This window comes from Acipenser ruthenus, chromosome 5 (assembly GCF_902713425.1).
Source record: "Acipenser ruthenus chromosome 5, fAciRut3.2 maternal haplotype, whole genome shotgun sequence".
In the NCBI taxonomy this organism is placed as follows: domain Eukaryota; kingdom Metazoa; phylum Chordata; class Actinopteri; order Acipenseriformes; family Acipenseridae; genus Acipenser; species Acipenser ruthenus.
The window spans coordinates 76,484,989-76,512,188 of NC_081193.1; the positions used below are offsets into that span (position 1 = coordinate 76,484,989).

The following is a 27,200-nucleotide window of genomic DNA, read 5'->3' on the forward strand; positions in this document are numbered from 1 at the left end:
TTTTTATCTAAGTGTGGTTTCATTTTTATTTTATTTTATTTTCTGGGAAACAACAGCTGTCCAGTGAAAAAGTAAATCTTTTGAGGGTTTTTTTTAGGATGTTTTCTTACTGAATAACAAAAACTTCCTGTCACAGGTTCCCCATGCAGATAAATAAGTGACGGTTTTATGAAACGTCTACTAGATTACAATGGAGAACCAGAAAAAAACAAAACAAAATATCAAACACCATTATACCAGAAATAATCACTAAAAGCATATCGGTTTTGTTCAAAATTTTAACTTTTAAACAGCATAACATTTACAATAACATGCATACAGTTTATACTGCAATATAAATTGCAGTACTGGAACAAATATCCACAGCATAGATTTGTACTGTATTTAAATGGTGTTACAAACAGTGAAAAACGCATATCACAAAAACAGTGACGCTGAAACATAAGTAATGAAAAAAAAAAAAACACAAAAAGACTATTATACATGAAATACAGAGCGCGAGAATGTTAAATAGCTGTACTGGGGCTCCATGTCGCTTCAGACTAGTATATATTTGTAATTTCAAATCCAAAAACAGCTGTTTACAGTCTAGAATTGACTCCTCTATTTGTAAATGTTAATGTTATACCGTCTTTATTACGCTTAGAAAATGGGTGGCTCAAGGATATCTGTCCAGGTGAAAAGGCACTTATGCTGGTACTTTTTATTTCCTGGTCATCTTTTGACAATATACATATACGCTCTTTTTTCCCTCTGAAGGCGTCCTTATTTAAAACACTATCTCTAGGACCCAGTGAGCACCCAGACAGGCGGGCTGCTGCGGGAGCAGGAAGTGGTTCATTGGAGTGCACAGGGTCCGGTTGAACTGAATTGCACTGCACTGCACACTGATACACAGTTGAACCTGTTGCAGCTCCAAACCGCTGTGCCGTACCACCTTCAGCTAGATAAGAAAGGTAAGTCTTGACACTTGCTATTTTAATAATCACGTGATTTTTGTGAACCATAGACTATTGTTTTTTCCAGTTTAGTCAATACAGAGGTAGGCTCCCCAAAAGTCATGGCATGAATGTATGTAATAATTGTTAACTGTACTGGTGTTAATACTAATAGGAAATATTTACATTATTGGTACCCTGGCAATTGATCACAAGTATGCATGCAGTGCAATCGCATTCATAGGATGATACAACGACTACGGCGACTACTACGACTACTAATAATAATAATATAATTTTTTGTTAAAAAAACGTTCTTAAACATAAGAGCCATCTGTAGGGGAGACCGGGGACAGTTGTAAAACGGGTCACTTGTAACACCTCAAATTTCTGCAATCTGAAACAAGCAGGTACAGAGTGATGAAACTCACTCTGTACCTGCTCTGTTAGGTTCCCTGCCTGCTTCTAGAAAAGAAACTACCTGTGCTTAAAGTTTAAGATTTAATCTACAAAAACGATTTTTTTTCAGGTAGGTAAGTAATATCTACTGAAGGCTTCAGATTTGTATTATGGAATGAGTCCCCGTAAACAGGTTAATAAATTGCGCATTGTGTAAGACAATGCTGGATTTAGTTAATAATTATGAATGATTAATTATTAATTAAAAACTGGCAGTAGCCTATCCTCTGTGTTCATTGCCCTTTTCATGTATTCCTATTAAATAGCAGAAAGTGGATTTTGAACTATTTTACAAGAGGTGTCTTAAATAAGAATGATAGTAATTGCGTGTGTGTAAATAGCCTATCCTATAGACGCATATACTTACCCGGCATGAACAAAATACGACAGATATCCCCAACCACAGCAGCCAGTTTTCAAACCACTGTTTATCTAAAGACGACCAATTGTAAATTGTTCCACAGATTTGTAACAGGGTTGAAATGCCCCGTTAGCACATTTTTATTTAGCAGTTTATTTATTATCTCTATGTCTTGCTTTGATTTGTGCACGTTTATTTCCTATTTGAAAATAGTGTTTTAACTTATTTTTATTGTTATGATAAAACAAAACAATGAAACGCTCTTCTTCTAATGTAGAAGTATTATTAGGTACATGCTGCTTCACACCAATGTAAAGGAAGAAAGCAATGTCAATGTAAAGGAAGGTAAGTAAGCTGGGCTAAGCTGAGTGGGGGACGGAGGGGGTGGGATGCCGGGATGCCAGAATCACTGTTGAACCCTCTTGAATGTGTTGTGGGCTAGTCGACGAAACACCAAGGATGGAAGGTGCCCACTTGAAGACCCCAGAGAAGTACCCTACTCAGCTCAGTTGTCACGCTGATGTGATAGAGAGGCCGCCCTGTGGTTAATCCCTGGCGCCAGAAATGCAGCCGTTGTGTGTGCTGATGTGCCAGGGAGGCAAAATAGGCTGATCCTTTGACCAGCATTACACTTCAGCCATCAACACCAGGCAGAAGGATATGTACATCATCAGATGGAAGGAAACGCATATGGATCACATTAGTTTACAGTAAAAGAAGCTATGTCTTAGTTGGTGCTTATCTTGGTGAGAGCCGAGTCCAATGAAAATCACCCTTCCCTATATAAATGCCAAAACTATACAACAAACCTATAAAACAAAACTATACATTTCTCTTCCACATATGGTCGAGATTTCTACTAGTATTTTTGTACTCAGTGCAGGTGCTTGAATTGTGATTTACTTATAATTCTACAAAAGGGAATATAATTATGAATGATGCACTGTGCCATAGATAAACAGTGGTTTGAAAACTGTGGCTGTTGTGGTTGGGGATATCTGTTGTATTTTGTGCATCACTTTTCATAAATTATTGGTAGGATTCACAGATACACAAAAGGCTGTGAAACAATTCACAATTGGTCTTCTTTAAATTAAAGGTGATTTGGAAAACCTAGGTGATACAGTTGCTGATTTACAGCGTTTCTAATGACCCTCGTGTGCTATAGGCGCATATATGGAATACTAGCTGAAGTACCTGGCATTTTCTGGGGAAATTCAATATTTTAATATTTCATGCATGACAAATTGGGGAACGGTAGCATTATGGTTTCCTATAAGTTACCGATCTTGGATGTCGCACAATGTGCTCGGACCCCTTTCCCTTTTTTTAATTTGAGATACATGGCTACTGTAGTGATTCAGCAATGGGGTTACTAAATAAAGTACCCCGGGGGTCCAAATCTTGGATCCAAACATAGCCCTCGACCTTCCCCTGGATGAAAGAGGAGGCCAAGCAAAGTCTGGTTGCACTGGCTCTTGCCAGGTCCGAATGAATAAAGGGACAGACAGACAGACAAACTTTCTTCTTTATATATTAAGATTTGTATTGATTTTCACAAATTGTTTATAGAATTGACAGTCAAAGCAAATGTCGTGTATATATTCACAACTGTACAGCTCTACGTTAAAGTTGGTTTGGAAAGCCTAGGTGATGCAGTTTTGAATATCAAATGAATATCGAACGCCAAACCAACTTTACCACTGTGCTAAATGAGGCATATCAGGCTCAGCAGGGCAAACCCCTGTTTTAAAGAAGCAATGTGGTACTTCTGTTATTTTGTTGTATGTAATCTGTACAACGAACGTGATGCACTTTTTTCTTATACCATGCAGTACTCTAGACTATTGTTGTACCTGTTAATGTACAAACTACATTATGAACAATCACTTGGTGATGAGGAATATACAGTATTTGTACAGTCGGGTGATGCACAGAATTGTATATATACACATACAGTCATGCAGACCCCTGAAGATGCCAGCTTACTTCTCAGGATCAGTATACAAAATACAAAGTGTTCACTACAGAAACAGTAAAAACAAAACAAAAAAATGTGACCATGCAAGATTAAGTGCATTTTGATTGGTAAATGTATGCCTAATTTACCAAGAACAAGTTTTGCATTGTATTTCTGCAGTTTTCTCCTGCTTCTCCCATGGTTATGCTATACATTTACCAGTTTACCCTGGTTTGCCATGTTTATTAATATGCTTTACCATACTTTGTATTCTTCACAATGCTTACCTGTCCTTTACCATGCATTTACTATGCTGTATTACACTTTGCTGTTTATTTACTATGGAAAATGTTTGTGAAGGGTATCTTAATAATACAGAACAGGATGTGTAATAGCACAATTGTATGAATGACATTTTCTTCTGATTTTAATGTGCAATTCTTATTTTAAGGTTGAAAACATGGAGAATTGTTACTTCAGTACAGGTGTTCCCGGTGATCAGTCAGTAACAACACAACCAGACTGTCTACTAAACATTTGTAAACTTAACACTTAGCTTAAATTTACATTTACAGGGAACTGTTTACCAGTAGAACTTCCCTTTCCTTTTCTCTGAACGTAATATTTCTGAAGTTAAATGTGGATTGTACAAGTATTTACTGTACGTATATTTGATCGATTGTTCAAATCGGCGTACAGAGAGAGTGCATGAGACCCAATAAGCAGTGTAGGTGCAGTGTTTGAACACTAGGGTGCCGGAACCCCCTTTCATTCTTAGTGTGAGGAATACTTTCCTGCTGCTGCTGCTGTTGGCGGACTGACTCACTTTGCTGGCAGCCCTCTTGTATGGTGGACATTGCATTTCATTGCTGTTTGCACAAGATTCTTACACATATTTCTCTTTTCTAAATGTTTTACACATGTCTGAAAAGAGAAATATGTGTAAGACTCCTGAGAGAGAAACCACTTCCGACAGTGACTGGCAAATTGGGCAATAATGAAATTGTGCAAAACATTGTGAAACAGTGAGCAAGTTACATATTCCAGATTTCATTTTCTCTAACCACTGAGCTATTCTGCCTTCCACACTGCAGCCCAGCACTTTCTCTAACCACTGAGCTACACAAACTCACTACCTTCCAAACTGCATCTCAACACTCTAACCATTGAGCTACTCAAACCCACTGTCTTCCGCTCTGAAGCCCAGCACTCTAACCACTGGGCTACCAGTGTGGCGACAGGCAGGGTGTGCTTGTGTTGTGCAGCAAGCAGGGGGCAGTGTGGTGCAGTGACTCTGTCTGACTCCTCCCACAGCCTGTCCCTGCAGTGATGTCATCAAGCCCAGCAGTGCTGATGCGTCTCATGGCTTCTGCCTTCGCTGTGGCAGAGAGGGCGGGGGGCATCGTGAGAGACATCCTGAAGACCGGGGACTTGGGCATTGTGGAGAAGGTAGTGAAACCACAGCACGTCAGTGCTCCCTCGTTTTCTGACTTACAGTACTGAAACCTGGGAATTAGTGAAGTGACCCTTTTATAGTAAAATCCATGGATGGAAATAAGACTCCTATTGCGTAGCAGTTTGATCCAGTCGTGGTTTCACTATAAGTTTAATAAGACACATATTTGCTTGTTACCTATACACTGTGGCTAATCAAGCTTGTTGTAAAACCTGGAATGGGGGAATGTGCTGTGCAATAAGAGTGTAATTTCCATCCCTGAAATACAGTAGTCGTGACTCAGGAGTATCCTAAAGACCTGAGAGGGGGAGCTGAGAAGGGGATCATTGAGGGTAAGGTGGGCCATGACAACGAGATGCCTTCACTGATTGCTCTTCCTCTCTCCCTCTTTCTTTTATCTCTGTCTCCCTCTCTCCCTCTTTCTCTCTGTCATGTGTGTCATGTCTTGTGCAGACGGGAGCGAATGACCTGCAGACGAAAGCAGACCGCCTGGTCCAGCAGTGCATCTGCTCCTCGCTGACGCGCATGTTCCCGAAAGTCACCATCATCGGGGAGGAGGTAAAGAGAGGGGCGCGGCCATACGAGAACATTAGAACAGAAGAAAAGTTAGGAACTAGAGGAGGCCATTTTGTCCATATAGTCGCTTGTCCGGTTCCTCGTAACTGGTTGATCTCAAAATGTCAGATTCTAAAGGATCCCAGACAGACTGCCAGAGCCTACAGTAGGTTTAAAATACATTTTTAGCTTTTGGCTGTATAGTAAAATACTGTAGGCTAAGTCAAACATACAGTGCAAACAGCACATTGTGTTTTCTCATTAAATAGTTTCTAATACATTTATGAATTTGTAACCAAGCATGTGCTTCATGAACCCTCTAATGAAGTATAAATACTTGTAACCCAGATAATGTTCATGCTACACAGAGAGACATTTGATACAGAAAGTCTGAATCTTTGACTAACTGACCCATTGTTGTGTGCCTGTGTGTTTCTGTCTTTCTGTATGTTTGTGTCTGTCTTTATTTCTGTCTGTGTTGTGTCTTTTTGTGTGGTTGTCTCTTTGTGTCTGTCTGTCTTTCTGCTGGTGTTGTGTGTCTCTGCTGTAGGACCTGCCCTCTCACGATGTCGAGGAGAACCTGATTGAGAGCGGTCAGTTTGAGGAGATCCTGCAGCGAGTCTGTCCAGGGGAGTACAGCGGAGTGCGTGAGGAGGAGGTAAGCGAAGTTTAGTACCATTGAATAAGCGAGAGTGTCCGTCATTGTGTTTTCACTAGTAGTTTTTTTTGAAGACACTGGAAACGTTTTTCATTTACTTTGTTACGTTTCTTTTAGCATTTCTGATTTCAATCAGAGCTGATGCATTGACATCATAGAAGGCATGAAAGCTGATTGGCTGATGATACTGAATTGTTTTTTAACATTTTATATTTCATTTCTGTTTAAGTTCAGTCCCCCTGCCTCCCAAACCACGGATACAGCCCCAGCAACCTAGCAGGACAGTTAGCTGTTGAGACACACACCCAGTTACACAACAGCTTGTGTCTTTCACAATGGAACAGTACTGCCAGTTAGGATTGCATAACCTCACCTTCCCAGTAAACCACCTTATTTCTGCCACACCTCTTCCGTCTCCAGTTTGGATATATAAATCGGCTGATTGCTTTGTGCAAAGTTACATTGCCACACACAGGTTTGATAAGACAATTCAGCATAACGCAACACAGGAACAGGTACAGTATAACAATAATGTTGAATACTTCCGTGGCAGGGCCTCGGGTGCAGCCAATTTGGTTGCATAAGCGACAAAAAAAAAGTAGTTGGTGCGACCAGTGCGCTCACGACCTCAAAAACTGATCAGAAATGAAAACTTTGTCCGCTATAAATATAAACTGATCTGAAAAACAAAAATAAGGTTTTCCAAGTAAGTTAGAATTCACTGTGTGTCCCTGGGATTGTAGTCCATTGTCATTAGTATCATTATTTATATTGCTAGAAGGCTCTAAAAGCTACAAATCCCACACAGCACTGCTGTCCCTGGTAAAGGAGTCTGCTAAATAATTAAATTAAAATGCAAAAACGTGCGCTTTGGTCAGTGCTCAGTGCTCAGTACTCAAGACAGTTATAAAGGGGTAAAGAACCAAAAAATATTGTATAAAATAAAAATATGGGATGGTTGTTTTGTTCACTGGAATTTGCTAGGGATTTCACTTTGGCCCTAAAAGTGTTTTTTAAAACAGCTTCGATTTTCTTTTATTGTTTTTTTGATTAAATACTATTCAGCTTTCAGAAGGATAACAAGCAGGAAGAGAAAGCTCCAGTGCTAACATTGTGTACTGGGCAGAGGGAATATCCAAACTCATACTGCTTCCACAGCTGCAGAGCTCCAGTGCTAACATCATGTACTGGGCAGAGGGAATATCCAAACCCATACTGCTTCCAGAGCTGCAGTGTGCCTGTGCCTCTTGGGTGTGTGTATGAGAACATAAGAACTTTCACGAACCTGGTGACGCCAGTCAGCCCATCTTGGCTCACCTGATTCCTAGTAGTTGAATGATCTGAAAACATTGTCAAGTTGGGTCTTAAAGGATCCCAGCCTGCAGGTAACCCATTTCATACCCTCACTGTGTGAAGAAGGGTGTCCCTTGTTAATTGTGTCTCTCCGTAGCGTGTGTTTCTGACGTGCTGTGTCTCTTTTCTCTCCAGCTGGTCGTGTGGGTCGACCCCTTGGATGGAACGAAGGAATACACAGAAGGTGAGTCGTGAGGTCTGAGTGCTCTATGTATAAGCTAAACTGGGCTATGCTGCCCTGCCAGTCAAGGCAGATTCCTGTGATAATTATCCCTAAGAGACAAGTGTCCAGGTGGGTTGAAGCTGGTCTCAATGCCCTTAACCATTTTGCTGTTTTCTCATGGCTGTACTGTGCATTTACCATAGTTTGCCATGTTTTTTTCATTTTCTTTACCACATATGAGACACCGCACGGTACCCTGGGGTAGCGTTGTATGAGAGTATTCCTCATGGCTCCTACAAAACTGGTAAAAACTTAAATAGCTTCATGTACAGGTATAGATACTCGCAGCTAAAACATAAATGTAACTAGCAAGACACACACAAAATAAATAAATAGAAAAAGCAGAATAATAGTTAGGTAAAAATACACAGATTTAGCAGAACTTGTATTAAGGTTATTAGTGAAGCATACTTCGAATTTATATTTAAACTTCAGACCACTTTGATTTTAGGATTTTATTATCATGCTGCCTAATAAAGTGTACAGTAATACAGTGTTTATCATCTTATTCATAGCTCTATTAAATGCATTACAGTCTGTTTATTTTAATTTAGTATCAACTGTTTACTGTATTTTGATAATGTTTTTTGGAGGAAACATTCAGCAAGTTTCAGTGTCTCCATTTATATTAGCAGAGACAAGTGACTGCAGTGAGATCGCCTACTCATTGATTTTCCAAAACGTTTCAGGGAATGAAGAAATCTATTTTTTAAGCAAACTCTAGATGTGTAATAATCATTTGCAACAATGGAAGCTTTCTGGTGTGATAATTCGATTAAGATTGCAGATTTGCACGGGGTACTCCAGGGTATCATGTTCGGTCTCATACTTCTCTGTTCTCAGTACAATGCTTGCCTATGCTTTACCATGCTTTCCCTGTGCTTTATCACACTCCAGTAACTCTCCACCTCTCCTCTCCCAGGACTCCTGGATCATGTGACTGTGCTGATCGGGATTGCGTACGATGGGAAAGCCATTGCGGGAGTCATCAACCAGCCCTTCCACAACTATGAGGTAGAGACACCCCTTCATGCACATCCCACTCCTTTCCCTATATATACACACTTCCAGCATCAACCATCCCTTCCACAACTGTGTGGTACACCCTAGCCTCCCCATTCTCTCTTCACCCCCACCCCCCTAACTCCAACCTGCCTTTATCTTCAGTATCACCAGAGTCTCTCCCCTTCCACCTTCTCTCTAGCTGGGTCCCAGTGCTTCTCTGGGCAGGACTCTGTGGGGTATCTTGGGAGTTGGCTCATTCGGGTTTGAGCTGCGGGAGGTGGCTGACGGTAGACGCATTGTCACAACGACCCGCTCCCATAGCAACCAGCTGGTTACGGAATGTGTGAACGCCATGGAGCCGCACCAGGTGATCCGCGTGGGCGGGGCTGGGAACAAGGTGAGACTGCAAGCACTGAACACACACACAGACCCTGCATAGACACACTGCACACAATCACACAGACACACACACACACACAGACACAAAGACCTGACTGGGAGCAAGGAGAGACGCAGTCTGACATTTCGACTAGAAATCTTTTTCAGTGTCTTCAAGTTTTAAATTATCTTTGAGTCACATACACATCATACAGAGATACACGTTTGTGAACCTAAACTCAGTTCCACATTGAAGACACTGAGCACGACCACTTGTCAAAACCTTTTTAATGGAATATATTATGTTTTTCTTGTAGTATTTCTAAATGTAGCACTATTGAGTGTTTGATAGTTATGGATGAGACACTGCCACTCACACACAGGGGTGATAAACTGTGTCCTGCAAATATGTACTGAGAGAAGCCTGCTCAAGATACTCACAGTGACATGCTCAGGTATATTTCCAGCCCCTTCAACATTTGTGAGTCAGAATAATCCCCAGAACATTGGAATTTCACCTACACTGGAATACGGTGTCTGATTCTTACAGATTGTAAAACAAAACAGGACAGATTCCTTTCTGCAGTGTCCCCTCTGTCCCCCTCTTATCTTTCTTGTGTCTCTGCAGATCATCCAGCTGATTGAGGGGAAGGCCTCAGCCTATGTGTTTGCGAGCCCGGGCTGCAAAAAGTGGGACACCTGCGCTCCAGAGGCCATCCTGCACGCTGTCGGGGGTGAGAGAGGATATCTTCTACTGCTGCCTGTCTGCCCGCCTGTCTGTCTGTACCCACTCCCTGTCAGTCTGCCCCTTCCATACCCCCCTCCTCTACTTGCGCCCCACAGGCCATTCTGTCAGGCGTGAGAGAGGGAGAGGACTTCTAATCTGTCTGTCTATCTGTCTGTCTCCTCTCTCATTCTTTACCTGCCCGTGGCAGGTGAGAGAGGACTTCTCCTAACCCTGTCTGTCAGTCTCCTCCCTCCTCACTCCGCTCTGTGTCTGCAGGCAAGCTGACAGACATGCACGGGAAGCCTTACCGCTACCACAAGGACGTGAAGCACATGAACTCAGCGGGAGTGCTGGCCACACTGAGGGACTTCGAGTTCTACGCCAGTCGTGTGCCCGAGGCCGTGAAGCAGGCCCTGAAGAGCGACTGAGAGTGGGCACAGACACCCCTCCCTCCTACGTCTCCCTCTCTCCCTCCCTCAGCACCGATATGCAGACACAGGATACAGGGAGCAAGCTTTTCCTTTGAAACATTTTTTAGATTGTGGTGTTTTTAAAAAAAAATATATATATTAAATGCTGTTCCCACCATGTGCAATCCTGAATGAATAAATCAATCAATAAATGAACAAAATCAATGGTAATGGTATGAACGGGGTTGGCTCTTTGCAGATAATGATGATGTTGGTGTATAATCATGTATGTGGCGCTGAACTCCCCAGTGAAACCAGAAGCCGTGCTGGTGTTGCTGCAGAATGTACGCAGTAGACAAACAGCCATCAAACCTTGACGGTTTTCAACTCAAATTTCAAAACAAGTACAGACACAAGTAAATCTTGATGTGACGTCAGCCGATATCCAGTCATATTGTATTAGCTTGCTGTAGTTCTTCCAGGGTTCACGTTGTTGCACTGAGAGAGTTCAATAAGTCCTTCATTCTGGTACAGCAGACACGTGAACGTGAACGATAAGGCACTTTGTGAAATACTGCAATGCAGCAGTGCTTGATACAGCAGCTCCTCACAGCAGCACTAGACTGGGCTGGTATTTTATTGGAATTCTGGAACCATTAACCTGATCATGAGGTTTCCAGTATGACTTGAAAGTTCCCATACAATTAATAAACCGCTCAGAAATTATTCCTACGATTCATTTCAAATACATTTGTGTTTAATACCATCCACAAACAGCTGACCTCCTGTCATCCTCTTTTACAACTGTCAAGCTCATGAAGTAAAACAGAATTTGCTGCTGTAAATATTCAGTGTCTTATCACATGACGCCCCCTCCCCACTCCTCAACCCAGCCTGTCAATACTGGAGAGCTACTGTCCAAAGGCATTCGTTTTCATGAAAAATGAGTTGAATTTGGAAGAGCAGGATTATGTGATTTAAATCAAAGTTGTTTTGTTGAGAACACTCTACATTACAATTGGTTTTGTATTTTAAATCTTCTCTGGAGATGTCTTTTTTTTTTTTAAATAAAAGGCCAAATTTTGTCTTTTGGAAACAGGTAAGTGTGCTGTGCTTTCTTGTATGGATTAGGCACACAAACCAGTTGGGCCTGTTTGAAATGTGATAAGCTGCTGCAGATCTTACCTTCTTCGCCTGTGGAGCTGTTACGCAAATAGGTTCACCTCTGCCCCAGTGCTGAGAATAAATGGATTTGTATTTCTCTACTAAACCATGTTAAAGTGTATGCCTACCCTACAGGCGTCAGCCCTGAATTTATATAGCAGGGGTGGGCACGTTTGCACTTCCATTCTGGTTATCAGAAAAATGTAAGAAAAGTTACAAACGAGAGGAAGCCATTCAGCCCATCTAAGCTTGTTCGGTTCCTAGATGATTGATCTCAAAACATTGTCAAATTAGGTCTTAAAGGATCCAAGTGATCTGCCTCAACAACATGACTAGGTTGCTCATTCCATACCTGAACCACTTTCTGTGTGAAGAAGTGTCTCCTTCCCTCCGTCCTAAGTCTATTTCTGCTTAATTTGGTTTCTATACTGCGCTTAAAGTAATGGGTTTCTTTGTTATTCAACTATGTATTCGCATATTAAACTAAACCAGGCTCAAATGCACTTAATAATGTCATTAGACTTGTTAAGCCGGGAATAGAACGTTACTTCAGCAAAAGAGTTTCTTACCCGGTAAATAATAATCAACTGATTTGAAGTATAGCCTAGCTATATAACCGTTATATCAGGTTGGTCTACCTGTTGTTTTGACCACAGGCTTGATGTAGCATGCAATCCACAGGGTGGAACAATATCTTTCAAATGTGGTGCTGCGAATGGCTGCAGAATTGCATATTCCAGCTTGCGTGTGTTTGACTTTGTCAGATAAATAAATGAGAGCAAGCCACTTACATATATTGGGGATGGATTTACCAAAACAAATGCACTGAGAGGTTTATATTTAGAAAGAAAAGGCACTAAACGTTTATTTACTTGACATAGTTTCTTATATATTTAAATATTAGAGTGTGGACAAAATACTGAAATAGTTGACATGTATTAATTAAATCTCAAATATAAATATATTTATCTCAGGTCTGCTGCATATTGTATTCCAAAGTCGCTACTGACAGATCGGAATGCAGTCATGTGGAAGTAACTACTGGAGGGAGGGCAGGAGAAAACAAAGGAGTGACGTAGTTAGGACAAATTTGTGATCAAAAACAGGTTATTGGGGGGGGCTGTGTTTTAGAAGAGATTTTTATTCCAGTTATTGCAGATTATTAAAAATAATGTATTTGTCTCCAACCTCTGTTCATCCTGGTATATGAGAGTCAATAGATCCATTTAATTCTCTAGGTCTGCCTGCTGTCAGCCCCACATGACTCTGAGCACGTTTCTTCTTGTGTGTAACACAGCGCCAGGGGCTTGCCTAACCAATTCATTGCTGTATGAATGGAATGCACTCTCAGCAAGGCCATGCTCACAATGCTCTTACTAGCGAGACAGAGGACACACCAGGGTTCGAAAAGAGTAATCAACAAGTGAGGAGAACAGGTGAACTCAGGGACAAAGTCTCTCTTTGTTTTTTAGTTACCCACTGAAACCAGCGTGTTTTCTGTTGATCCCATGCATAACAAACTATTTACTTATAACAATAGAAATAATAGGGTGTTTAATGATTCAAACTTTGCAGTTGCTTTGAAGAACGCTATTGTGTGGTCACTGCTTGGGTTATGGAATTCCATCCAGCCTTCCGGATTCCATTGTCATTGTCAAGCCTCTCTAGGTTTAAAACTGCTGTTCAGCACTATCTGTGCTTGAGGTGAACTTGTTTTAATTGTAATGAAACAGCTATTAAAATGTTTTTTTATTTTTTAATATATGTATTTGAATGTACACGTATGTATATGTATGTACTCGATGAGCCATATCACTTTGGATATATAGTAATTGTTTGGAATTGTTTTATTGTTATTTACCGAGTATGGTCTACCTTGGTCTCTTTGTATTGGTACTTGCACTATTGAGATGTACCTGTACCTTTCCTTTGCAGTTGAATGGAACCCTGGGAAGTTCCAGAGGTATGACTTTTTTTAAAAGCAGGTGACCCTGTAGAGAACACTACACTGTAAAAACTGAATATGGCATAGTTAATGTCAGGAACAGGGCTTCTTGGTGTTGTGAGGTGGAATAAACAAGGCAAGATTCAAAGCAGTCTATAATGTTGAATAATGAATTACTGCAGTCTGAATAATAATTATTTTATTTCAGTTCCAAGAGTCACTACCATGTGACAGTGTATATTTTAACACAAGAAGCATGGTTCTCAGAAGCAGGGCTCCAAGGCGGCTTTTTTTTCCCCAAAACTACCAGATTTTTTTCTCACCCAGTTAATCGGCATAAAGCCACTCCAGTTTTTTTACCTTGTGACTTCACCAATGGAGATCACTGTAGCAGTTGTGACTGCCCATTACTGAATTAATAAGGTTACCTAGGACACAGTGTTGATGCGAATCCCACTGAGTCATTGGGATTCTTTAAGACCCAACACGGGACAGTTTTGAGATCATCTTGGAAGTGGATGAGCACCGATGGGCTGAATAGCTTCCTCTACTTTGTAAACTTCATATTCTTAAACATTTCTTTGACCTTTTCGTGTTGTATTTGTTTTAGACAGCCCCGACTGAAAATACTTTTGCAGTTTTGTTTTCTTCTAAAAGATATAATTACAGCAAATGTTTGTTTTAGGTCAACATGACATCCCTGCACATACTGTCACTGGCAATGCACACAAATCCCTCCACTCTCCTGTTCAGTAACAATCTGGTAATTTACTCTTTCTGCTGGGAAGCACCTCTTATCCCCTGTAGGCAACCTGTCGTCTTGGAGCCCTGTCGTTGTGAGACCCGGGAAAAACCCAACTCACGGATAATCAAAAACAAACTCTGCACTCAAATCGATGAGTCAATGACTGAATGGGTGAAATTCAACAGCAGTGAAGCAGTAAAAGCATCCCCAACCCCAGTTTATTCAAGTTTTTTAACCCCCCAAAAACACTGCACAAATCAAGACTTTTCAAATCTGAAACATTAACATAAACCAACACATTTTTTAAATAAACCAAACCGTTGTGACGTGTGACTTGCTCCAAGATGGCCATCACTATTCACAGCCAAGCTAGCATAGAGACTACGGACCTACACAACTGCACTGATCCTGTCTAACCACTGGGTGTCACACCTTTGTTCTCTGCAGGTGTATCAAGCTTGCTTCTTTCATAACCATTGCTGTCTGCCACCCTCCCATATCTCACAAGGTCAAAGTTGTTTTTACCATGGGTAGCTCAACCTGAAATGCTAGGTGATGGGATAGAGAACACACCCAACCTTATGAAAAGGAATGATACCCAACCAGACAATGGAACCAGGTGGAGGAGAAGGGGAACTTGAAAGACTAATGTCTGTGGGACACCAGGACCATCAGCTGCACTGGGGCTCACACACCTGTGGCAGCAGGTCACTTTCCTACTTGCAGAATCATTGTACAACTTTTAAATTGTGCCTAACTAGAAACAAATAGGGAGGAGGAAAAGAGAAGAGAAGATAGTGTCGAGCTGAAATCTTTAGAACTAACTCATTTGTTGTTGTTTTTTTGCCCGGCTGGGCTGACGGGGAAAAGGGTTTATTGGTTTGGTTTGGATCCCCAGGGAATGTGAACACACCGATTAAAAAAAACAGGTTATTTATTGATGAATGGGTTCTTCTTTATTAAGCTGTAGCACAGCGGGCAGGCAGGCCTCCTGGCTCCAGCGCTCACCTTTTCTTGGGCGCGTTGGCGGTGCGAGGGGGGGTGACAGGACGCCCCGAGTTCACACCCCCGTACTGGTACTTAGCCTTCTTCTCAGATGGCTTCAGGATCTGCAAAACAGACAGACGAACTTTATATACATATAAAAAAAAAAAAAAGGGGGAGGATAGGAAAGAGAGAGGAGAGCGGTCCATGCATGCCAGCAATGTCCTAACCTGGAAGGAGCACATGAGGGACTCGTCGACGCTCATCATGCCCCCCGCGTTGTCAAACTCTCCGCAGTAGTTGGGTGCTGAGAAGAGCGTCACCAGCTGACGTTTCGCAAAGAACTCATAGCCATCCTCCACCACCTGTCAGAGCACAGGCAACAGAGCAGGGGGAGTTAACACCCACACACACACACACACACAGAGTCCCCCTCCACCCACCCAGATACACAGTACCCTGCGCCGCCTATCAGAGCAGAGAAGGGGGCATTAACACACAGCCACCACTACCCTGCACCCACCCAGATACACAGTGTTTCCTGCAGATGAGGTCCAGTTCTCAATGTGTGTGTGTCAGTGTATCTAGTATACAGTACCTGGTGCGCTCTGCAGATGAGGTCCAGGTCGTGGCGGTTCAGGAACTTGCTGACCACGTCGGCCCCAAAGGTGAAGGAGACGCCACGGTCGTTCTCCCCCCAGCCCTGCACATCCTTGTCAGGGTCTGACCACAGCAGGTCACACAGCAGCCCTGCAAGGAGAGAGCGAGAGATACGATCACTGCACTCTATTAACACACACAGTGCTAAAGTAGAGTCATCACTGCACTTTGGTCATAATTAGCCTTGCTCCTTTTCAAAGTTTATTTTTCAGGGGCTCACAATATACGTAATAAAACCACTCATCTTTTAGAGTACAGTGTTTACTGAAACACTACAGCAAATGAAACGGGCCTCAAATCACACCTGACATTTTGCTGTTGTTTACTTTAGATATCAGCTTCTTAGGCACTCAATCACGGCAAGTCAAACAACTCGAACTGAAAGAACGTTTGGTTATTATCATAACCCTTGTTCCCTGAAATAGAAATGTAACCATTACCTAATGGGTATTTATCTTCTAAAGAACCAGCACCTGAATAATATATTAAAAGCTGCTTGTCAGAAAACTGTTCAGATTGCCCCAAACTGTGTTCTGTCCACATGATATGCTAGTGCCTGCACAGGGCAGAGCGTATGGAGCTGTCGTTCCCTGTCAGACTGCAAAGGATGGAAAGCCTCCAATTCCACAGACTGCTTGATGTGGAATCCCAAGATAGTTTTCGGCAAAAAAGCAGGATCGCTACAAAGCGTAACCTTTGTCCTGGCTTATGCAAAAATGAAGCAGGCTTTCGCAATGGAAAATGCTTGCATATCACACACCCATTTAGCGGATGTGATTGCAAGCAAAAAAGCCGCTTTGAGTGATAAAAATTTCAGATCAGCTGAATGTAAGGGCTCAAATGGAGGCTTCATGAGTGCTTAAAGCACCACGTTAAGCCTCCAGCGAGGAACAATATCCTTCATAGGCGGCCAAAGCCGCCAAGCTTCTTTCAAAATTTGCCCTGCCGGACGTGAGCTCTTGGGGAGACTGAATCAGTTTTGACTTTACAAGCTGAGACAGCTACCAGATAGACCTTTAAATGTCGTCAAACTGGTCGTGCAAAAATGCAATATAACTGTCATGGGACAGGTCATGAGGTCAAAACCCCAAGGCAAGCACCAAGTCTGAAAGACGCCCCACTTGTACCTGTACTGGGAACGCATGGACGCTACTCTGGCATTTTGCAGGGTGTGAAATGACCCTATTTGATAGACCCAGAGCTGTAGGCTCGATGGGTCGGGGTGCCACAATGTTCCCAGGGTAACCCCAGGAGGATTGTATCTCGAAAAGAAAATCTGTGTGTACTGGGGGGGTTACGGAAGAGGAATGCCGCGTCACATGTATAGGGCAGGGCACTTGCAATACCTCAGTGGCCTTTTTTTTCCAATGGCAAAAACTCTGCTGACAAAGACTTTAACTGCAGGGGATGTGCTATCTGACTCCACCTCCTCAGAGGGGAACGCTCACGCAACAGCTCTGCAAGCACCGTTCCCTGATGGGAAACAGCGGCCCAGAGGAGGACGAGGAAGACGGCTTCCCACATGGGCTTTTCCCCGGTACGTTGCTTGTTCTCCCTTGACACTGCGCTAAGGTGCTAAGGGGAGAGGATGCAGCCAGGGGTGCGTGGGGAACAATGCTCTGGTGTGATTGACCTAGCGCTCTCTTGAGCTGCGAGACACACGTTTCTCCAGAGTGTGCTTATTTCGAGAAAGTAGCACAGAACTCGCAGGAACTACGGTTAGTGAATGCCTCTTTTGCATGCTCCGGACCCAGACAGGAAGAGCACCTACTGAACCACGGTACGGTACAGCTCGGTGACTTGCACTGGGTCAGTATGGTACATGAACCACGGTACAACCCTCAGTACGGTATGTGAACTGGAACGGTACCGGGATGGTAACCGGTCGCTTCGGTACCGGTTTGGCAAATTGCACCGGGTTGGTATGGTACGGTATCAGTGCGGTAACCTCATTCGCCAAGGAACAGAGCAGGTCTGTGACCTTTACTGGTCTACTCTGTTCGCGTTACCGCAAGAAGCAGGGATGCCCACCTGTATAAGCTTCTGGCTAAAACACACAGCAAGTACGCATACAACACTGAGGTTAGTGAGATACTGTGGAAGAGACTGCAAGCAGGGTCAACGGAAGCACGTATCTCGGTCAACGCAGAACTGCTTATACCAGCAGCTGCACTCGACTTTCTGTGAAAAAAATGAAAATAGAAATAGAAACAGAAATAGAAAGAAACTCACAGAAAACAGTAACAATACAATTACGTTTCAAAAAACAATAATATTGTTTAAAAAACTAATTTTATTTATAAACTTTAACTCCCGCCGGAGCTATAGCAGCCTGTGTCAGCCGAGTCAAGTTGCTTGATCCCTGGGAAGGGGTGACAGATGCCACCGGCTCCACGTGGGGCACAAGGCCGCTGGGGGACGTAACAAACAGGTTGTGTGCAAAAATGATGTGTGATCAGACAAACCAATAACAACGTTAATAATTGGCTTAATAGTGTAATACACAATTCAAAATAATAAGCAGATAAAAGTAACAAGTACTCATCCGTCTATGGCTCTCCCGTCAGGTTCCGTATGAAAGGAAAAATGATGACGAGATTTGTGTGTGCAGTCTTTATATGCCCTCGGGGGTGGGCATGACTGCGTCACAGGCTCGGACAAGCAGCTTTGGTATATTATTCAGGTTCTGGGTCTTTAGGAGATAAACACCCATTAGGTAATGGTTACATTTCATACTTGATAGGGAACCACAATTAAAAAGGTAATACACGGTAATACACGGTAATAATGGAACTCCTTAAGTCAATAAAGCCAGAGATCAGAGGGAGTTTCCTTATTACCAAGGAACACGCCAGAAAAATGTCATAACTATTATACTACCACTTTTAAAAAAGTAATTCTGTATTTATTTATATACCTCTGGTGGTCTGAAATAATGATTGTGGTCCAGGGTAAGAGTTAACTAAGAGCAGGGCTTGAGTGCTCCAGTGAAGTGTTTCGACAGCAAGCTGTGGTTTTAGAACAAGTGTCGTGAAGTACGGTCATCTTTTCCATGACTGAACTATAACTATAATGGGAGAGCAGTGTCCGGTTATTGTATAATATGGTATATTGTGAGCCCCTGAAAAAAAAAAAAAAGGTTTAAAAGGAGGAAGCCTAGTCATTAAGAAGGCGTTATTAAGCTGTACAGTAAACCATGCCCCATTTGATTAATGACCTTGGAGATTTGAATAGAAATCAAACAAGACAGACAGTAGCACAAGTAGGCGCATTCTTTTCAATAAAAACATATCTGCCATCACGAGGCGAGCCTACCTGTGTCAGGTACGTCAGTGGGTCTCATGATGCGTCGGATCTGCTCCATCGACTGCAGGTCAGGGGACAGGCCTGGGGGTGAGAGGTCATAACAAGGTCAGCTCTGTGCCTTGTTGACTTGCTTGAATTAACAATACCCCAATAAAAGGGAGTGACGATATTCAACACACCTATGAAGAGAGGTGTTACAGTACACACTGCAGCCTGGCGCTTTATAACCGGAGCTCCTCAAACCCACTTGAGTTGCATTGCATTGCAGTTCTCTCTCTCTCTCTCAGAGAGAGAGAGAGAGAGAGAGAGAGAGAGAGAGAGAGAGAGAGAGAGAGAGAGAGAGAGAGAGAGAGAGAGAGAGAGAGAGTGAGAGAGTACTTCCATTGCAGATTGACGGCAGGGAGAAGGAGAGCGAAAGATTCTTAATTTTCGCCTTTACCACAGTAATTCTGCAGTTTTCACATGCTTTTGCCCCATGGTTATACTATGCATTTATCATAGTTTACCCTGGTTTGCCAATGTTTCTTAAAGTAAAGAAGTTGGTACCTAACTAAATAGTTCCATACATTTTCTCCACCATGCACATCAATTCATTATATAGGTCTCACATATCTGCTACAACATATTTCTTTAAAAACTGCACCTCTGGAGACCTGTGTAGATAATGGAAGTGCAAAAAGGGTTTGTGTTTTTTTTTTTTTTTTTGGACCACTTTCAGTTGCAAATTTGAACTTGACTGTAGAAAAAGAAATTCAGAAATGACTTAACTTACTACTTCTCATTTTACCAGATGGATCAACCTGATAAATCACACACAAGCCTAGCTAACAAAACAGTTTTTGAAATGTTACTCAAACTTTTTACGTGTATGCCCAATTCACAGAATATTAGTTTTATAAAACCTCAGCTGCAAAAAAAACAAAACAAAAAAAAACACTGAATTAACCATTTCTAACATGATCCTGTCCTACTACAAATGCAAATGGTTGAAAGCTTAGACCAACAAAGTTTAGAACAGTGTTGGCAATAAAAGGCTAAATGTGTTTATTTCACTGGCCACATTAAATGTAAGAAACCATTATGCTTTGTAGTTTTCCAGTTTTAGCATTGCAATTGGCAATCCATAGTAACACTGTCAATTATTTTTATTATTTTTGTTAAGAGACGCCTAGCCATCATAATATACTTCTTGCAAAAAATAGGGTATATTTAGCTAATATTGCAAAACCCAACAAGCCACACAAATGTATGTGAATTAATTAAATTCGCACTGTTCTTATGGACACGAAAACAAGAAACACACTTGTCATACAGAGGTCAGCTGTACAGCATTCCTGCAAAGCCCGCAAAGTGAAAGCACAGCCCATGTGACCTACCTCCTATACAATCTGTGCTTAACTCAATCAGATAGATGGAGCTCGCTGATCTAAAATAGTTATATTTTTAGCTCAGTGATGGAACTTTGAACATAGGAGGATTTGCTCCTTCTCTGCACTTTGCAAACACTGTGTGTCTACATGAATCACAGGAAAGGACCTGGGAGAGGCCATTTTGATGGAATTCCATCTACAAAATTTCACCCATGAAGGGCAATCAGCAGGGCAAAGTAACTTTCTAGTAATGTTATCCAGTCGATTGTGTTTTCTTGCAGTAAGGTTTGAGTGTCATGGATTTAACACGGGAGTTTGAAAGTCAAAAATGGCTCAGCTTCATAGTTTATTCTTGAGTAAATAAAAGGAAAGCCTCACCTCCGTGACAGCAGAAGATCTTCTCATCGATGATGGCTGCGATCGGCAGGCAATTGAAACAGTCTGTGAATGTCTTCCAGAGCTTGATATTGAACCTGCGCTTGCCTGCCGAAGAGAGAGAGAAGAAAGAAACAAGATTTACCAAAACTGTACATCAGCATGGTAAAATTGATCAAAGACCACATTGCAGCCTTGTAATTGGATTTCTAATAGATTTCCACTTTTGTAAAATAGTCTTGCTGCATACAAGCCCATCTGTTATCTTGCATATACACAAACTCCCATTGCATAAGTGCATGGGCTTATTTGCACCATTGTATGGTAATTAGCTGCCTGGTTACTCACACATGTCATAGAAGACCCTGTTGACAGAAGCCCACTCGTGGTTCCCTCGAAGGAGGAAGTCCGAGTGAATGCTGCTGCCACTGTGTTTGGAATAGCCTGCAACTGGTTGGAAGCCTGGCATTGCCCCTGTCCTCTCTCCCCTGTCCCCCTATCGGCCTCTCTCTTGTACTCACACTCGTCATAGAAGCCGTAGATGCGGTTGATGGAGGCGCACTCGTGGTTCCCTCGCAGCAGGAAGAAGTTCTCGGGGTATTTGATCTTGTAGGCCAGCAGCAGGCAGATGGTCTCCAGGGACTGCTTGCCTCGGTCCACGTAGTCTCCCAGGAACAGGTAGTTTGCCTCTGGGGGGAAGCCACCATACTCAAAGAGACGCAGCAGGTCTGTGTACTGGCCATGGATGTCGCCTGCAGAGAACAGAGGAGAGAGAATGAGAAGAGTTAACACAGACACACAGGTGGTGTATGCACTGACTGAGGATATTACTACCAGAGAAGAGAGAGCAGAGGAGAGAGAAGCGTTAACACACACGCCCTGATACACACATCCACAAAGGCAATGGATATCACCTGCAGAGAAGAAAAAGCAGAGGGAAGAGATGAGTTAACACACAGTGAAAAAGACACACATTGACACACCCAAAGACACACTAACTCACAAGTGCTTGTCTAAAAAAAGAGGAGTTTGAAAACATTAAACGCTGCTGTGAATACATTTAAGAACAGCTCTGATCTGAACTGGAAAGACAAAGAGAATGTGACATGACCCTGAGAAAAGTTTCCAAATAGTAAAACAATAAGTCAGGGGACAGACAAAATACCATGACTTATTTGGATAAAGATTCGAAATCTCAATCCAGCACCTAGCCGCTCTGCTTTACAAGTCTCAGTGAATGCTGCTGCTAGTGTTTCCACAGCAACAACTGTGTTGGGAATGGCCTGTAATTGGTTGGAAGCCTGGTGTTGCTGCACAGAGTGACTAGATTCAGATGGATGAAGCAGTCTGGTAGCACATTGGTTTAGATGTCCTTAACATCTTTTTCTTGTGTCTATGCATTTCTTTGAAGAAGTCTGTTCAAAGGGAATGGTTTGTGTTTCCATTGTCCAATGACACTGATCTCACAGTCCAACCCAGAGCAGAACTCGCTTCCATCACATGCCAAATAAACAGGCTTGGCACAACAAAGTATAAAAAGACAAACCAACACATCTGGGGCAGAGATATCCAAAGTTAAGGAAACAACTCAAACAAAGTGGCGAAACCTGTTGTGTAAATGACAGGTTTCACAGTGTTCCAATGAAGAGCCTTTTGTGAGCTTTGAAAAATACTTAAAAATGGAGCAAGCCTACAGTAGCTATACCTCACAGTGGTGCGATTGGAGTGGTGACACACCTCTGCTTTTTATTAACAACATTTTTTAATCAGTTCCAGCTTGTCTGCAGAATACAAGCTTTCTTATATACCAAAAAACACAATAGCTATGGATATGGGTTGTGCCCAAACTCCCTGCGGATTTCTGGTTGTCCCTCCTTATAAGGCAAGGATCTGCACAGTCCCAGGGCAAAATTATTTTTGGCTGCTGTGTTTTTTTGTTACACAAAGAGGGATACTTCCTGTATCTGGTTTGTGAAGCAGCCAACACCAGAAGCATGTATAATTTATATTTATATATATATATATATATTATATATATATATATATATATATATATATATATATATATATATATATATAATATATATATATACACACACACACACACACACACACACACACACACACACACACACGTGCTCAAATTTGTTGGTACCCTTACAGCTCATTGAAATAATGCTTCATTCCTCCTCAAAAGTGATGAAATTAAAAGCTATTTTATCATGTATACTTGCATGCCTTTGGTATGTCATAGAATAAAGCAAAGAAGCTGTGAAAAGAGATGAATTATTGCTTATTCTACAAAGATATTCTAAAATGGCCTGGACACATTTGTTGGTACCCCTTAGAAAAGATAATAAATAATTGGATTATAGTGATATTTCAAACTAATTAGTTTCTTTAATTAGTATCACACATGTCTCCAATCTTGTAATCAGTCATTCAGCCTATTTAAATGGAGAAAAGTAGACACTGTGCTGTTTGGTATCATTGTGTGCACCACACTGAACATGGACCAGAGAAAGCAAAGGAGAGAGTTGTCTGAGGAGATCAGAAAGAAAATAATAGACAAGCATGGTAAAGGTAAAGGCTACAAGACCATCTCCAAGCAGCTTGATGTTCCTGTGACAACAGTTGCAAATATTATTAAGAAGTTTAAGGTCCATGGAACTGTAGCCAGCCTCCCTGGGCGCGGCCGCAAGAGGAAAATCGACCCCAGATTGAATAGAAGGATAGTGCGAATGGTAGAAAAAGAACCAAGGATAACTGCCAAAGAGATACAAGCTGAACTCCAAGGTGAAGGTACGCCAGTTTGTGATCGCACCATCCGCCGCTTTTTGAGCGAAAGTGGGCTCCATGGATGAAGACCCAGGAGGACTCCACTTTTGAAAGAAAAACATAAAAAAGCCAGACCGGAATTTGCTAAAATGCATATTGACAAGCCACAATCCTTCTGGGAGAATGTCCTTTGGACAGATAAGTCAAAACTGGAGCTATTTGGCAAGTCACATCAGCTCTATGTTCACAGACGAAAAAATGAAGCTTTAAAGAAAAGAACACCATACTTACAGTGAAACATGGAGGAGGCTCGGTTATGTTTTGGGGCTGCTTTGCTGCGCCTGGCACAGGGTGCCTTGAATCTGTGCAGGGCACAATGAAATCAAGACTATCAAGGCATTCTGGAGTGTCAGAAAGCTCTGTCTCAGTCGCAGGTCATGGGTCCTCCAACAGGATAATGACCCAAAACACACAGCTAAAAGCACCCAAGAATGGATAAGAACAAAACATTGGACTATTCTGAAGTGGCCTTCTATGAGTCCTGATCTGAATCCTATCGAACATCTATGGAAAGAGCTGAAACTTGCAGTCTGGAGAAGGCACCCATCAAACCTGAGACAGCTGGAGCAGTTTGCTCAGGAAGAGTGGGCCAAACTACCTGTTAACAGGTGCAGAAGTCTCATTGAGAGCTACAGAAAACGTTTGATTGCAGTGATTGCCTCTAAAGGTTGTGCAACAAAATATTAGGTTAGCGGTCCCATCATTTTTGTCCATGTCACTTTCATTTGTTTTATTATTTACAATATTATGTTGAATAAAAAATCAAAAGCAAAGTCTGATTTCTGTTAAATATGGAATAAACAATGGTGGATGCCAATTACTTTTGTCAGTTTCAAGTTATTTCAGAGAAAATTGTGCATTCTTCGTTTTTTGTGGAGGGGTACCAACAAATTTGAGCACGTCTGTATAAAATGGCTGAATGAAAAAAAACTGCTGAATGGCGATTCTGTGACAACAGAAAATGAATTACAAAATATACTACAAAAGACAGAAAAAAAATTGCGGTATGAACTTCAAAAACATTTGCTGTTATTTATTTATGCTGTATCAGCTATAGTTAAACAAAACACTGTAAAGCCATAAATATTTGACACCAAAATCGAATCACACCCATAAAACCTACTCTGCTCCAGAAATGTTGCCGACCGTTTGCATTGCTAGTAGTATATTACTTTATTGTAAGTACAGCACTAAGATGTTTGTTTTTTTTTCATATGTGAAAAACGCATAATAAAAGGCTCTCAAATATTTATGGCTTTACAGTATATAAAGTCATATTTACTGTCCCACCTTGCCTCTCATTATTTTGACTGACTCATATATTAAATAGGTACTGCACTCAGCTCATAGTGGAAAATTAAATGCCTGTGGGGAAGACTATTGTTACCTCCAGGGTGCAATTTCCTCAGCCCGCGGCTTCAAGCATTATAGCCCTGTCGGTAACAATAGTCTTCCCTCGGGTCAATAATTAAGGAAAAATAACAGACACACACATTATTTATATATACACACACACAGTGGTTTGCATAAGTATTCACCCCTGCCAATATCACATTTTGTTGAATTACAAATAATGTATGCACAGTTTTTCAAATGCACTTTTTTTTTTTATTCAAAGCTGTACTGGTTAAACTGAACACTGTTATATGAGGAGGAGGTTAAATGTCAGCAAAACTTGCAAAGAAAATGTACAAAATGAAATTTACTGGTTGCATAAGTATTCAGCCCCTTAAATCAGTACTTGGTAGAAGCACCTTTTGCAGCAATTACTGCTATGAGTCTTTTTGGATAGGTCTCTACTAGCTTTGCACAGTAGGATGGTGAAATTTTTTACCATTCTTCACAGGAAAATTGCTCCAGTTCTGATAAGTTTGTTGGGGATCGTCGATGGACTGCAATCTTCAAGTCTCGCCATACATTTTCGATTGGATTCAAGTCAGGACTTTGACTGGGCCACTCAATAACATTAATTCTCTTCTTGTTCAACCACTCCAGTGTGGCTCTGGCTTTGTGCTTCGGGTCATTGTCCTGCTGAAATGTGAATTTCCTCCCCAGTTTCAGAGTCTTGGCTGACTCAAACAGGTTTTCCTCAAGGATTCACCTGTACTTTGCACCATCCATTCTCCCCTCTATCCTGACAAACTTCCCAGTCCCTGCTGAAGAGAAGCATCCCCATAACATGATGCTACCACCACCATGCTTGACAGTTGGGATGGTGTTGACAGAGTGATGTGCAGTGTTGGGCTTGCGCCAGACGTAATGCTTGGAATTTCGAAAAGTTCAGTTTTTGTATCGTCTGACCACAAAACCTTTTTCCACAAGTCTGCAGTATCATCTACATGTTTTTTTGCAAACTCCATATGTGCTTTAAGATGAGGCTTTTTGAGTAATGGCTTCTTTCTTGCCACCCATCCATACAGGCCAGCTTTGTGTAGGGACCGGCTTATTGTTGATGTGTGAACACTGACTCCCATCTCAGATACAGAACTCTGCAGACCTCTCAAGGTCATTGTTGGCTTCAGAGTGACATCCCAAACCAGTTTCCTGCTTGCCCGGCTGCTCAGTTTGGGAGGGCGACCTGATCTGGGTAGTGTCTGGGTGGTATGATATATCTTCCACTTCTTAATGATGGACTTCACTGTGCTGAGAGGGATAATCAGCACCTTTGAAATGTTCTTGTACCCTTCTCCTGCTCTGTGCCTCTCTACCACTTTATCTATGACTTGTTTCAAAAGCTCCTTGGTCTTTATGGTTGCTTTGTTGGATTACTATGTGAGCTGCAGCTTGAAAGTCTTTAGATACCTGAGGGAAATTATCTACAAGTTAAACCACTTTGAGTACACACAGGCTGAAACCATTTCACTTGGGGCTGCATTAGCAAAGGGGTTGAATACTTATGCAACTGAGATTAATCTGTTTCTCTGTAACTTATTTATATTCTATATGCATTTTTTAACTTTATCAACGTGAAGTAGTTTGTGTAGATTCTAATTTGAATGCGTCGTGGAGTACGCTCAGGTGCCAACAAAATGTGAAAACTTTGCAAGGGTGTGAATACTTCTGCAAACCACTAAAATTATATATTATATATATATATATATATATATATATATATATAATGTGGGTGTGTGGAAACAGCATTGCTATGCCTACCTTCAACAGAACTAGACCGTCTTCAGCAGTTTGCTTTGTTTCAGGTCAGCAAGAAAAAACTTGGTTACTATGGAGCTACTGCATGGATACTAGATTTACAGGAATTTACAGTAATAAAGTGATGATTTTAGGAATATGCAAAAAAAGGTTTCATTAATGTGTTACTGTAAACCTAAT

At 41.7% G+C, this 27,200-nt stretch overlaps 2 protein-coding genes across 2 annotated transcripts in view; one reads left to right on the forward strand and one right to left on the reverse strand.

Annotated features, from left to right (window-relative positions):
• The first annotated feature begins 801 nt into the window (after positions 1-801).
• Positions 802-11,581, forward strand: bpnt1 (bisphosphate nucleotidase 1). Its single transcript, XM_034003545.3, has 9 exons — positions 802-956; positions 5,033-5,167; positions 5,628-5,732; positions 6,280-6,387; positions 7,876-7,924; positions 8,886-8,977; positions 9,168-9,365; positions 9,975-10,080; positions 10,350-11,581. Exons 2-9 carry the CDS (start codon positions 5,048-5,050, stop codon positions 10,499-10,501), a joined length of 930 nt encoding a protein of 309 aa, XP_033859436.1. The 5' UTR covers positions 802-956; positions 5,033-5,047; the 3' UTR covers positions 10,502-11,581.
• A 2,193-nt stretch (positions 11,582-13,774) lies between these two features.
• The window catches only part of ppp1cb (protein phosphatase 1, catalytic subunit, beta isozyme), a 28,013-nt gene continuing 14,587 nt past the window's right edge, over positions 13,775-27,200 (reverse strand). The window contains exons 3-8 of the mRNA XM_034003543.3: positions 21,554-21,784; positions 21,036-21,140; positions 19,297-19,368; positions 15,920-16,071; positions 15,552-15,686; positions 13,775-15,446 (exon numbers count right to left, since the gene is read on the reverse strand). Coding sequence (XP_033859434.1) covers positions 15,342-15,446; positions 15,552-15,686; positions 15,920-16,071; positions 19,297-19,368; positions 21,036-21,140; positions 21,554-21,784 — 800 coding nt within the window. The 3' untranslated portion in view covers positions 13,775-15,341. The remainder of the gene's footprint in view (positions 15,447-15,551; positions 15,687-15,919; positions 16,072-19,296; positions 19,369-21,035; positions 21,141-21,553; positions 21,785-27,200) is intronic.

What these genes read in the sequence shown, in the direction of transcription:
- bpnt1 (XM_034003545.3), top strand. Translation starts at nt 5,048, where the DNA reads ATGTCATCAAGCCCAGCAGTGCTGATGCGTCTCATGGCTTCTGCCTTC. An exon ending in GCGGAGTGCGTGAGGAGGAG is followed by an intron (nt 6,388 to 7,875) that starts GTAAGCGAAGTT and finishes TTTTCTCTCCAG; the next exon opens with CTGGTCGTGTGGGTCGACCC. An exon ending in AACGAAGGAATACACAGAAG is followed by an intron (nt 7,925 to 8,885) that starts GTGAGTCGTGAG and finishes CTCCTCTCCCAG; the next exon opens with GACTCCTGGATCATGTGACT.